At 42.2% G+C, this 13,931-nt stretch overlaps 1 protein-coding gene across 7 annotated transcripts in view; it reads right to left on the reverse strand.

Moving 5' to 3' along the window:
• The window catches only part of Pik3cg (phosphatidylinositol-4,5-bisphosphate 3-kinase, catalytic subunit gamma), a 34,143-nt gene that overhangs the window by 18,630 nt on the left and 1,582 nt on the right, over positions 1–13,931 (reverse strand). For all 7 annotated transcript variants that reach the window (XM_013034746.1, XM_013034747.1, XM_013034752.1 and 4 more), the window contains exons 2-6: positions 11,262–13,262; positions 7,816–7,881; positions 7,045–7,270; positions 5,290–5,393; positions 1,601–1,747 (exon numbers count right to left, since the gene is read on the reverse strand). In XM_013034746.1, the coding sequence (XP_012890200.1) occupies positions 1,601–1,747; positions 5,290–5,393; positions 7,045–7,270; positions 7,816–7,881; positions 11,262–13,250 (2,532 nt within the window). In that variant the 5' untranslated portion in view covers positions 13,251–13,262. The remainder of the gene's footprint in view (positions 1–1,600; positions 1,748–5,289; positions 5,394–7,044; positions 7,271–7,815; positions 7,882–11,261; positions 13,263–13,931) is intronic.

Raw genomic sequence — 13,931 nt, forward strand, 5'->3', positions numbered from 1 at the left:
GTAATATAATATGGCATATTATTCTCATAATAATATATAATATAATATATAACATATTAGCATAGTAAATATGTTAATATATTATGTTTTACATTACTATATGTTCAATATATTAATGTTATTTATTATTTTCATATTTTATACAAATTACATTATAAATTATATATAATGATATCATATGTTGAAATTAAATTATATATTGATTCCATATAATTTTATTAATGTATAATATTGATTATTAATGATTATATATGTAGTAATAATTGATTACTAGTTTTATTTTCTGGTGGTACTAGAGTCTGAACGTAGGGCCTTACGCTTGCTAGGCAAGCATTCTACTGCTCAGCCACTTCTCTAGCCCTTTTTTGCACTAGCTATTTTTTTGTCAGCCATGGGACTTGAACTCAGGGCCTGGGCACTGTTGCTGAGCTCTTTTATTCAAGGCTGGCACTCTACAACTTTGAGCCAGCCTCAACGTCTGGTTTTCTGGTGGTTAATTGTAGATAAGATCTCACAGACTTCCCTACCCTGGCTGACTTTGAACCATGATCCTCAGATCTCAGCCTCCTGAGTAGGTAGGATTATGAGCATGATTACAACCACCAGTGCCTAGGCTGCTGTAGCTATTTTTTAATATAGGTCTCACTGTTTGCCCAGGCAGTGGTCTAGACCATGTCTGGCCTTTCTTAGGCTTCTCATCATAACTGGGATGCTAGGTACACACCACCACACCCAGCTTGTTCCTTTGAGATAGAGTCTTGCAGAAGTTACTGTCTTGGCTAATCTGGAATGGAGATCCTCCCATGCAGCTGTGACACTGCCCCCAGCTATTGGTTGAGAAAGAGTCTCATGTATATGCTTAAATAGCACTGATCTGTGATCCTCATGATTTCAGCCTCCCAAGCTGATTTCAAAAATAAACTGAGCCACTAGTGTCTGGTTCTTTATTTTATCAAGTGCCTCTGCTTTTGTTGATCACCTTGCTACTCTAGCGAATCTCATTATTGTAAGGCTCATAAATTTGGTCCCTGAAATGTACTTTGAAGGAGAGGATGAGACATACTTCTTCTGGGTACATTTTAGCCATAGATCATTAAAACATTCTACCTTGTTATGAATATTTCTCTACATGTGACATCCTTGCCCTAATAACATGTTCACTCTTATCAGTCACGGGACTGATCTCTTCTGTCACCTAGCTGTTCATCACCTCTCCTTTACATTAAATCATTCACCCGAGTTTGTGCATGTCCATCAGCATGGAGCTGTGTCTGTGAACAGGAATGAACTAGGGGCTAGGGTAAATCTGGAAACATGCTATACTATCAAGTTCAGAATGGATGTGTAAAAGAAGTTAGGTAGGAAGCGTATCTGGCTACTGGGGAATATTAGATATACATCTTTGAAGGGATGGGCAGACCGTGATGCACATTAGATTATATCTACCTATCGAATGGTCATAGCTCTTTTCACCCTGGGTTGCTGTTATTATAGGAAATGATTGAATGAGATTAGGATCAGTAGAAGGCATGACTTAGATCTAATACAGAATTCTTTTCTCAGATAGGTAATTGAAGAAGATTCCTAAACATGAACGTACCTGTAAAATGAGCATGTCTTGACGCAGATCATCACCATGTTTAAAGATAATCCCAATGGTCTCATTTGACAGGGCTGTAGGGTCAGCGCACTTAAATTCTAGCCATAGGGGCTTCTTCTTGGAGGCCATCACTTTGCATTTTTCAATCTGTAAGGAAGTGTTCACATGTTTCCTATGCGCAATAAATACACATTGTAGAGATACAAATCCCACAACCAGGGCAGAGTCCTAGTTTCAAAATGATTTTCAACATTTGGGTAAAAATGCAGAAAGTAATTTCAAGTCTCAAGTGTTATATGAGAGCAAATTGACAACAGTGGAAGCAACGGTTCAACTGTACTCTCGGGAGCTCCAGGTGTCCCCCCTGCAGGCCCACAGACTCTGCACTTCCACGTTCTCCTTAGTTAAGAGAAACTCCTCTATTATCTGCCCAGGTGTTTGGTTTACTCCTAAGCCTTTTAATGCTATCATAGTGTCTAAAACACCATTATCAGAGAATTGTATCCTACAGACCAAATCTAACCAGATGAAATTTAACAGAAACAAAAGCAAAACCTGACTTACATACACTTGCCTCTTGCCCATCCCTCCCCCTGATCCCAAGTCTAAACAAATTTAAAGTAGAGAAAATGTGGTTTAGTATTCACTCAAAAATACAAAGTTAAGGCTGGGCAGGGTACTGAATGCATGTAATCACAGCTAGATGGGTGTTGGAGATTGAGAGGATTGTCATTTTTGGATAGCTTAGGCAAAAAGTTAGCAAAAAGTAAACTGAGAGTTAGCAACAAATAAACTGAGAGTGGTACCATATGTCTGGGGGTGAGGAGCAAGACCCTATCTCAAAAATCAGATGGTGAGAAGAATATGGCATATATACAATAGAGTTTCATACAATATAAAGAAGAATGAAATTATGCCATTTGCTACAAAATGGTTGGATCTGGAGACTGTCATATTAAGTGAAAGAAATTCAGAAAGACAAATGCTATGCACACTTTCTCTCATATGCAGAATCTGGATATATGTATATGTATATGTATATGTATATATATATGGATATAAACAAACAAATGAGAAGTTATGAGCCTAAATTGAAGACAATTGGAGGGAGTTAGAGTAAGGGGAAGGAAGCAGAGAAGTTGATGGAGGTGAATAAGGTCAAAGTATATTATATGCAGATGTGGACATATCACATCTGCTCTATACAATTTTAAAAAAAACAACAAAACAAAACTCTGGCACCTGTAGTCCCTGTGATACAGGGGACAGAAAGATTGTAGTTTGAGGCTGGCCCTGGCAAAATTTTAATCCTTATATAAAAAATAACAAAAGCAAAAAGTGTTCAAGTGGTAAGGAACTTATCTAGCAAGTGTAAGGAAGTTACACTTTGCTGTCTAGTAAGTTCAAAATACAGTAGGGGAAAACATTGCTGAGCTTGGTAGTACATACTTGCAATCCCAGTTCAGGGCCAGCTCAGGCAAAAAGCACAACATGTATCAACAAGTAAGGTGGGTATGCCTGCAGTCCCAGCTACAGACCAAGGCTACCTTGGACAAAAATATGAGACCCTAGCTGAAAAAAGCAAAGAAAGACTGGGGGCAGAGCTTCAGTGGTAGAGCACTTTAAGACCCTGAGTTCAAATCTCAGTACTGAGAAAACAAAAAAACAAACAAAAAGCAATGTGGCCTTTAAAAACCCCACAATTTCAAATATGTGTTAATATATCATGAATCCTATTCCACTAAATATGAAGGAAAGTATTCACTTTTTCTATAGAATAAATTCACAACACTTTAACCCATAGTTCTCAAACTGTGCTCCAAATAACCCTAAAGTTATACAGGGACCTTTATTAAATATAAATACCTATAATTAATAGTAATCACATATAACACTTAACACTACAGGTAGGAGCTTGTTTTCCTTTCCACAAGGCTAAGTCCTAAGGGAATTGCTGTCCTGCCATACACAAGCAGAAGACTAGGGGAAATATTTGAAGTAATTCTTTCAGGCATTGGACAACAAACAGAGAAAGTCTATGGCTCTGGAGAAAAAAAGATAAAGAAAAATAGCCCTGAGATAGCTTCAGGTTCCTGCTGGAGGTCATCTCCAGGCTAGAGCACCTAGAAAGGGGAGAAGGTTAGCCCATCATGCTCCAGCAGTCCAGAAATAAACTCACTGCACTAAGAAAAAGAGAGAAAAGAGGGGACAGGAAAAAAAAACACCACTGGCTGAAAAGTTTCCAAATTCAGAATTATAGACCCACCTGCCAGAGAAATTCAACACAAAAATCATTCAAGGTACATCTTAATTAATTTGCTGAGAAATGATTTTTTTCAGAAAATCTCAGAGAAAAGGATGCATATTGTAGAGCAAATCAATATAAGAATGACAGAGATATCTCATCAGAAAATATGTAAATCAGAAGAAAGCATTATTAAAAGAAAAAACCCAGCAGGTTAGAATTCTGTATCAGTTTGTATTGTTTATGAGGAGACAGCAATTCCTGTAGGACTTAATTCTGGTTTCTCTTTGCTTGGCACTGAGGCTTGAACTCAGGGCCTTATGTTTTCACTCAGCTTGCTTGTGTGGTACTCCACCACTTGAACCATACTTCCTACCCAGCTCCTTTGCTGGTTATTTTGGAGCTATGTTCTTTCAGACTTTTCTGCTTGAGTTGGCTTTGAACTATGATCCTCTAGATCTCTGCCTCCTAAGTAGCTAGGAGAGGTATGAGCTACCAGTACCCTGTTCATATTCTTAATATTTTTCAAAAATTAACAGATATTAAAGACTTTCAGATAAACAAATGCTGAAATAATTTAACGCTAGCAGAACTTTCAGTAAAAAATGTACAAGGTCAAGGGCAAATCATGCTAGATGGGACTCTCCTTTGCTGCACTATCTCCAGTGCAGAAAATATGAGAATGAATACTTAAAAATAGTTTATTCTCCAGCTGAAGTGATAGAGCACTTGTCTAGCAAGTGCAAGGCCTTTGCTTCAAACTCCAAGACCACCAAAAGAAAAAAAGAGTAAAAGACAAATTATAGTTTCTTTAAGCTATTAAATCTATTTTTGTTTAAAGCAGAAATAAAAATAACATTGTGAAGTTTATAGCATGCAGAAGTTAAAGCATCATTTTTACAAGAAAATATTTTTTTTAAAAAGAAGTTAAAAGCATAATAAAATATAGCAGGAGGGTTGAGGGGTGTTTGATGGAAGCATAGTACTGGAAAACTTGTACTCATCCATCGAGTGGCTTGATATTTGAGTGTGATCAGGAGTGTGTGGTGTTGGTTGTCAGCACAGCAGTTTAGATGAGAACAGAATAGAGAGCTTATATAGAGATAACACATATGGTCAGCTGATATTTGACTCAAAAAAAGCTTTATGTATAAATTCTTTAAAAATGGTCAGCCCTTCTACATACTGGTAGGGATATGCTACCAGGTGTTTGTCAAAAACTCTTGACTTGTATACTTTAGTAGGATATGTACATTTCTTGCTGGCAAAGGATAACTCAATCAGTTGATGTTCAATAAAACAGGATGGAGACGAGCTGGTATTAGGGATTAACCAAAACTCATCCAGGGACCCCCTAGCTCTACATAAGGACCAGGCCAGAGAAAGCATGCTAGACATGTGCAAGACAAAAAAGACCACAGGGAGACTTCCCGGTGATACCTACCACCAGGGCGCCAGCTTTCAGTCCAGGATCGTAGGGCACTCGGAAGCTTTGTGGGAGATTGGAATTCTGCAGGTTTTCAAGCTTTTGCTTAAGCTGTGAAATAACTGTAATTGTCACAAGCACACAAGAGTTAAGTGAGTCCAAGCAATTACCAACAATATCTCGATATTCCCAAAGTCAAATGTATTTTGGGCATTGTATACATTTGGCCAGGGTGGAGCAGGAGAAAGGAGTGTGGCCTATGCCTGGCATTTGAGGAACTGGCCGTTAAGGAGGCAATGCAGTGCCAACATCTCTGACCTGGGATCGTGTGGGGGAGGGCACAGGCACTGGGTCACACAGAAGGGGGACTTGAGGGCATTGCTGAGGAGTTCATACTGCCTTACTCTTCCCAGTGTCTGAAACTTGGAGCTGCTGTCTGGCTTGGGAACAGACATGCAAAGACAACATTAAATGGAGTTTAGTTAGGGTTCTGTCAATTCTCTTCAAAGGAGGAAAGTGGGATATGGCAGGGCTATGACAAAATTTTCAGGCCTAAATCCAGAAAAACCACTCTCAGGCTAACAGAACAGAGGCCATTGTGAATGTCAGATGATTATTATGATCGTTTTTTAGGAAGCAGAATTATTAATGTACTGAAAAAGAATGAAAGGAAAAAAGAAATTAAGCCACTGGCTAGGGATATTAGTATCTGTTTTGAGCTAAGTCTGGGGTTAGTAAAAAAAAAGAAGCAATTATTCCCTTGCTTTGAAGTTTACATACTTTTCAGGCCAGAAAAATGCATTAGTGACTATAATTTAATGTGGTATCCCTGAACTTCTGGGAGTTACTGATTTTCCTAGGGCAAGGGACAGGATATCTTAGGATAGGAAGTAAAAATACATTAGAAATTACTTCAGAGTGGAGGTGAAAGGTGGTGTGTGTGTGTGTGTGTGTGTGTGTGTGTGTGTGTGTGTGTAAAGGTGATGCATATTTATATTTCTATTTTATTCTGAGACATAGATATACATGAAGAAATGCAAAAAATTAATATAGCTTCTTGATTATCATTTACTTTGTCAGAGTGAAAAATTTTAAATATATGTGGGGAGAAAAAAAGTAATGATTTAGAAATAATCTGTTCTTAAAAATCACATTTTACATCTAATAATGGTTTTTGTTGTTCAGGGTTTCATACTTATTACTATAACTTCATTATTAAGAATATATAAAGCTGGACACTAGTGACTTATGCTTGTAGAATCCTAGATACTCAGGAGCCTGAGATCTGATGATCACAGTTCAGAGCCTTGCAGGGCAGTAAAGTCTACGAGACTCTTACCTCCAATAAACCAGGGAAAAGCCAGAAATAGAGCTGTGGCTCAAGTGGTAGAGTACTAGCTTAGAGGGGAAAAAGCTAAGTAGAAGCATGAAGCCCTGAGTTCAAGCCTCAGTACTGGTACACATACACACAACACACACACACACACACACACACAATATAAATACACATATATACTATATTCTATTTATGATTGTATTGTATATAATATGTATTGTGAACAGTATATATGATATATATATCATGTAAAATATATTATATATAATCAATATATAGCATTTAAAATAACTAAGTTGTCAAGGAAGAACTTAAAATTTGTTCAATCTATGCAGATATTTATTTTCCCTGATGCAGATACAGCTTGGCTTCCAGGAAGAGCCTAATGACATTTGGAGGTGAAGGCATTTGTAAAGAGAAACAACAAAACACGGTACCTTGGGAGCTGACATCGTACTTGTCAGCGGAGAGAGACTTGATGTCAATGGTGACTTTTTGTAACATCTCTATCACTTGGACCTGTTGGGTGAAGTCCTGGAGCATGGCAGTGCCACAGCCCCGCAGGTAGGCCTCCAGGATCACCGCGAACCGCTGCTGATAGTGTCTAGACTGGGCTATCTCACTTCTTAAGAACCAAAACAAGAAGTGACCAATTCTTTTGTTCTGAAGTGGGAAGAAGAGATGGTCATGATTAATGATGTTCTGTGTTTAATCTGGAAATTCCTAGTGATTTACAATGTCATGCTATTGCTGGGAGCTGGGAGCTCATGCCTGTAATCCTAGCTACTCAGGTGGCTGAGATCTGAGGATTACGGTTCAAAGCCAGCCTGGGCAGGAAAGTCCATGAGACTCTTATCTCCAATAAACCACTCCGAAAATTGGAAGTGGCACTGTGGCTCAAGTAGTAAAGTGCTTGCCTTGAACTGAAGAGCTGAGGGACAGCACCCAGGCCCAGAGTTCAAGTCCCACGACCGACCAAAAAAAGAAAAAAAGAAAACAAATAATAACAGATGTTGGCAGGGATGTGGCCAAAAGGGAATGCTACTACATTGTTGGTGGGAATATAAGCTGGTTCAACCACTCTGGAAAGCAGTATGGAGGTTCCTCAAAAGACTAAAGATAGAACTCCCCTATAACCTAGTAGTCCCACTCCTGGGCTTATACCCAAACCATCACAATCAAGGCCACACTAAAGCTACAGTACTTACTCTTAAGCCACGCTTTAGTAGGAATCGGGCAAGGGCGCTGTCATGGTATGGTTCAAACTTCACAGCCTAGAGGAAAAACAGGTTGACTTTGAAGGATTGCCATCTATGTCTATCATTCAGGAAGAAGAAAATGGAGACACACTCTTGCTCTGATTGAGTGGGTCTTTCTGGCTAGTGTAGTGAGAGTCTTACTAGTCACCTAAATCCAATCTTTTCTTTTAGAAGACACAGAGGACCCAGCTAACCATTGCTTAGGATCACAGAGTAGCTGATGACAAAACTGGGATTAGAGATCAGAACTCTTTGATTCCTAGACATGTGCTTTTCTCACTGTAGAGGTGAAGAGGTGATAGCATTTGCTCCAAGTAGGAGCTGACTTGATTTATTGGAAGGGGAAAGATGGAGATGGCGCTCACAAATCTCTAAAGTATATCATAAGAGAGGTATTACAATGAAAATTGATAGTGGAAATAGAGCACAAATCATGAGAAGATTATTACATGTGAAGATGGGTTAGATGTGAAGATCTGGCAACCCTACCATTTCTCTTTTGGTCATCTCATCACAAGAAAGAAGTGGTCTCACAGCTTCTAACTGCAAGTCCGCAACAGGCCTGGAGCAATTAATATAGAACTATCATCACCTGCTGCCATGTTGTGGAAGACTCAGAGCTCTTCATCAGAATACCCCTGGTTCTAATGCTTCTCTTGTAAAACTTGGCCTTCATTTGTAGTGCTTAGTATTGTGGGAATCATGGTCTGATGTCGTGAATATTGATTTTATTAGCAAAGAAACAGACCAATAAAGTGCAAAAGCAATTAAATATTGATAAGTGCATGTATATTTCTTACATTATTCTCTCTCTATTTTTAGTAATGTTGAAGTAATTCATTAAATGCTAAAAACAGCACAACTAAGAAATACTGTTTATATTATGAATACACATATAAAGTTAGAGGATAGATATTTTTTGTTGTTGTTGTTGGTCGTGGGGCTTGAACTCTGGCCCTGAGCTCTGTCCCTCAGCTCTTCAGCTCAAGGCTAGTGCTCTACCACTTGAGCTACAGCACCACTTCTGGTTTTCTGGTGGTTTACTGGAGAAAAGAGTTTCACGGACTTTCCTGCCCGGACTGGCTTTGAACTGCGATCCTCAGATCTCAGCCTCCTGAGTAGCTGGGATTATAGGTGTGAGCCACCAGCGCCCGGCTAGGATAGATACATTTAAACTTTAAAAAGCCTCAAATTATTATTAGAGTGTTCCCAGAGCAACAGAAGAAATTTCCATTCTAGTTTCTGTCTTAGGACGTGGAGGCTTCATGGTATTTTAGGAATTATTGATACTAACTTCATAATGTTTCAATTATATCTATGCTTTCAAAATGGCTTTTCATGGTTATGTCCAATAGGTGCTGGGATGGGGTTATTTAAGGCATTCCTTAATTCCAGGAATTAGTTATGTAGCAAACTGAATTCACTTTAAATGTGTTCTGAGTTTCTAACCTGAATGCCTTTCTGACCTTCATGTTTCACTTCTGCAAAGACAATGTAGATCTCAATATGGAGATGGTTTTCATCAGAAATGAGTCACTTAACCATCTGAAAATGTCTCAAATATCTTTACAAATGGTTGCTACTCTTCAAATTTAAAGTTTATTGTTATTGTTTATTGTTTATATTTAATCTTGTTGTTAATAAAATTTATTGTTAATATTACTACCTGGCCTTTTGCATCTAAAACATTTAAGATGAACACCCTCATCTCCCAACACTACAAACTTTACTTAGAAAATGGGAAATGAAAAATCATTCATAGTTCTCAGAGGAGCTTAGGCAAATTTGCCATGTTGGTTTTGTTATAGAGGAAAACCTTAGTTAGAAAACCTTAGTTATTCTATAATTCTTCAGTGTTAGGCCAGTCTCTGAGCTAATGGGCAGAAGAAAATATCGAATAAATTAAATGAATGAAGGCAAAGGCTAGTATAATGTTTCAAAAGGTAAAGACTCAACATTAAGAATACCCAAAATGCTAATCAGAAAATATCAGGTGCTTCCTATAAACACAGATACGTATTAGACAGTTTGATATTTCAATTTTCACTTGGCTGTTCCTACAGATGTCAAGTCAAACATCACCTAGTCACCACTGTCCCTGGATCCCTTTGTTGAAACTAAATTATTTTCTGGTCCCTTGTTTGCTCACAATACTCTGACTTCCCCCTAAAGTACTTGCCATAATTTGTTATGACATGTGTTAATGTAAGTACTTATTTGATGCCAGTCTTCTCAGTATATGTTGTTGAATTCATAAATGAACACATTTAAGCTCTACAATAGCACTTTCCCTCTAATTGCTTTACTTGCTTTTCCTTGTCAAGCATCATAATATAATTTGAGAACTGCAGTATTGAGCAGAAGGGCTGTTCTTTGGTTTCTTAACTTCTAAACCTCAGGCATATGACAGCCTCTCAGGATCCCGAGGAACATCATGAGAACCAAAGCAGCAATCCAGTTCTGCTTTAAATATTCTACCTAGAATAAGAACAAGTGAGAATGGGGCTTCTCTCCTAACAGCATCAACTCAGTGAAAAGGGCAGTAGTCTGAGAGTACCTAAGTGTAAATTCTGCTTGCCAAGTATGTGATCTTGGTCTCCTTGGGTCTAATTTATTTTTCCTTTTTTCTTTCTTTCATTCTTCCTTCCTCTTTTTTTTTTTGGGGGGGGGGTCCTGGTGCTTGAAGTCTGGGCCTGAGCTCTGTCCCTGAGCTTCTTTTGCTCAAGGCTAGTGTTCTACCACTTGAAACACGGTGCCACTTTCAGCTTTTTTTGAGTAGTTTACTGGAGGTTAAGTATCAAGGACGTTCTTGCTCGGGCTGGCTTTGAACTGCTATCCTCAGATCTAAGCTCTCTGAGTAGCTAGAATTACAGGCAAGCCACTGGTGCCTGGCTTCTTTATGTCTAATTTCTTAGATATAAAATGTGATTGCCAGGCTGGGATGTGGCTCAAGTAATAGAGTGCTAGTAAGGCACTGAGTTCAAATTTTAGCACTGAGGGGACAAAACACAAATGTTAATTTGATCTCCATCAGTCAGGGGTAAAGTCAAGTAACACAATACATACATACAGATACAAAACAGTAAATCACTTGCAGCTTTGAAACAAGTCAGCCTTCAATAAGTTGCATCTATCATTAAAACAATAAAAGAGAACAAAGTATTCCCACTGGGACAATTCTAAAAAATAAAGCGAAATTCAGTACTAATGTCTTTAAAATGCTCCTCAGCAAATCTGCCAGGACAATAAATGAGAGAGTTTCCTACTTTTTGAAATGGCTTCATGGGATCTACTTTGACTAACCATGAAACTGGGAACAAGGAACGTCTGTTGACAACTGAATGCATGGCTGTGTGCATGCAAATAAATCCTGCTGATAAGCCACCACCTCATACCTGCACCAGCTGTAGAAGGTAATGCAAAACATCATCATCCTCCAGGCCCTCCAGTTTCTGGACCGCAATGGCTCTGACATTTTCATCCGAAAAGTTGCAGTCCAGGAGTTGCATCGTTAACCCTACATCCAAAGCACTTTGGTCCCAGATCTCCTTTCGGGTTAATAGTTGGTAGGTTTTGGCCACCATTTCTTGCTGTCCCCATTTCACTGAGCTAAATAACTTGGGATATGCTTTTGGATGCTTCAGGCTCTCGTATCTAAAATGCCAGAGCAACTCTTTGTCTTCTGCAGTGAGGGGGTTCAGTGGATCCGTGGCTATGATGGCCTCCAGTTGCTTGCGAAGCTGGTTGGGCATTTCAGCTCGAACCCGGTCCCCTTCGGGGTCAGGAGTGGGGCAGTGCTTAGGCAAGGCTATGGGGTGGCAGTAATTATCCAGAAGAATGGAGATGGACATGGAGTTCTCTTTGTCTGGGTTGGTTGCTGAGGTGAGCTTGTCCGCGTTGAAGCTCCCTTGGTCTTCCCCCTTGGCGGAGATCTGCCACATGTGGAGCACGTACTCGCCGTGGCGCAGGAGGCCGCGGTGGTCGATCAGCAGCAGGTTCACGTAGTAGAGGAGCTGGACTCGGCCCCTGGACTCGGCCCCGGGAGACTCGGCCTTGGCGGAAAGCGCGGGCGCCTTGCCGCAGTAGAGCTGGAGGTTCAGGAGCGCTCCCCTGGGCAAGTCTTTGATTCGGATCCGGAACTCGAGCCAGGCATTCCAGAGCACTTCCTCGGTGAAGGGCTTGGGGCTGGTGCGCTGCTGGCAGAGGACTTGCTGCCCGTGCTGAATGTTGGCCTCCACGAAGACCGTGAGCTCGGCGTTGCGCGGTAGGACCGGGATATCAATGCCTCGGATCTTGACCCGGAACCTGCGGTCACAGTCCCACAGGGACACGGTGAACACACTCTCGTGGTCCTTGCCGTGGATGGTCAGCTGCTCGTGGTAGCCGGTGACCCCCGTGCAGTCATCCACCAGCGGCCACTCCTCCTCCCTCACCTGGTCCCGGGCTGGGTCGGGAGGCGTGTCCAGGACCAGGTGGATCTCTTCTCCCATCTTGAGGCAGTGCCTCACCCACTGGAAGTTTTTGATGGGCGTTTCGCCCACCAGGTACTCATCCCGGCCGCAGACGCGCAGGACGAAATCCTGTTCGTTCTGGCTTTCGGGGATATCCATCAGCGATTTCTTTTTGGCCATCTTCGTGAAGAAGCTGCGGAGGATGCAGCCCGGGGTGTCGTCGGCCGACACCTTGATGGTCTGGCTGGTGGTGCTGCGGTGGATGACGATGAAGATGCAGTTGTTGGCGATCTTCTTCCACAGGTACTCGGGGAGGGGTTTGGAGGTCACCCAGGGGTGCATGGCGTAGAGCCTGGCGTCGCGGCCCGCCACCTCGGCCATGCGCGGGGTGAGCAGGCGGCGGCGCGTGAACTCCAGCTCGTCGTCGTGCACGTTGGTGACGTCGGTGACGTCGTAGCCGATGAGGGCGGTGAGCTGGCGCTGGAAGGCCAGCGTCTCCTCCGAGGGCGCATGCCGCGGCACCACGTGGATCTGCCCGGGGCTCCGACGCAGACCCTTCCAGTGGCACAGGCAGTCCAGGGTCTGCACCACTTGGCACTTGTCGTAGATCTCGTACCACTGGCCCTTCTTCTGGTAGAGCAGGAGGAAGCGATCGGGGCCCAGCCGGTGGTAGAAGTCGGCGGCCACGCTGGTCTCCAGCGCGCGCAGCCACAGCTGGGCCTTCATCTGCGCCACGGTGCCGCGGCCGGCCACGTGCAGCAGCGCCGTCTCGGGGGTCTTGCTGTGGCGCTGGCTGGTGGGCAGCACGAACTCGATGGGGATGAGCTCCATGGAGGACAGGCTGGCCGCCGCTCCACGGGGCTTCATCCTCCGGCGCCTGCGGTGGTTGTCCTCCCTCAGAACCACCGGCTGGTCATGGTGCTCCAACTCCATACCCTAGGCCACCTGGGGAGGAGCGGAAAAACGGAGGGTTTGGTCACAAGAAGGCCTTCCCTTGGCGGTTCCTGGGCAAGATGCTGGGAAAGGGCGCAGCGTCGACGTGCACTAGCAGACCTAGATGGATCAGGTACCTTAAGCCCCTCTCCCTCTCCCCCACCCCCTCTCTCCAGTACTGGTTGGTCTTAGGGCTTTAACTCAGGGTCTAGGTGGTATCTCTGAGTGTTTTTTGTGAAACGCTGGTGCTCTCCCACTTGGGCCACACCTCCACTTCCGGCTTTTGGTAGTTAATTGGAGATAAGAATCTCTCTCTGGCTTGGAACTCCAATCCTCGGATCTCAGTCTCCTGAGTAGCTAGGATTACAGGGTGACCCGCCAGTGTCTGGCTCTTGATACTTTTGTGTTGCAAAGTGTTTATGAAAAAAATATGGAAAAACTCATCTAGTACGATGCCTAACATATAATAGCTCAAAACATAACTGTTCTTAAGTATACTGGAAGGCACAGATAGGTAAGACAGCACAGTTAGGAGTCAAGGTCCTAGTCTAGAAGTTGCTGGCGAGCCCTTGTGAGAAACCAAAGCACAGCTTTGAAAACAGCCTTTGACGTGTTTCCTTCAAGTGGTCTTTCAGTTCTCCTCTCGCCCAGACTCTGCACCCAACATTGCTCATGTTCTCT

Source organism: Dipodomys ordii, unplaced genomic scaffold (genome assembly GCF_000151885.1).
Source record: "Dipodomys ordii isolate 6190 unplaced genomic scaffold, Dord_2.0 Scaffold195, whole genome shotgun sequence".
NCBI classification, from domain to species: Eukaryota; Metazoa; Chordata; class Mammalia; order Rodentia; family Heteromyidae; genus Dipodomys; species Dipodomys ordii.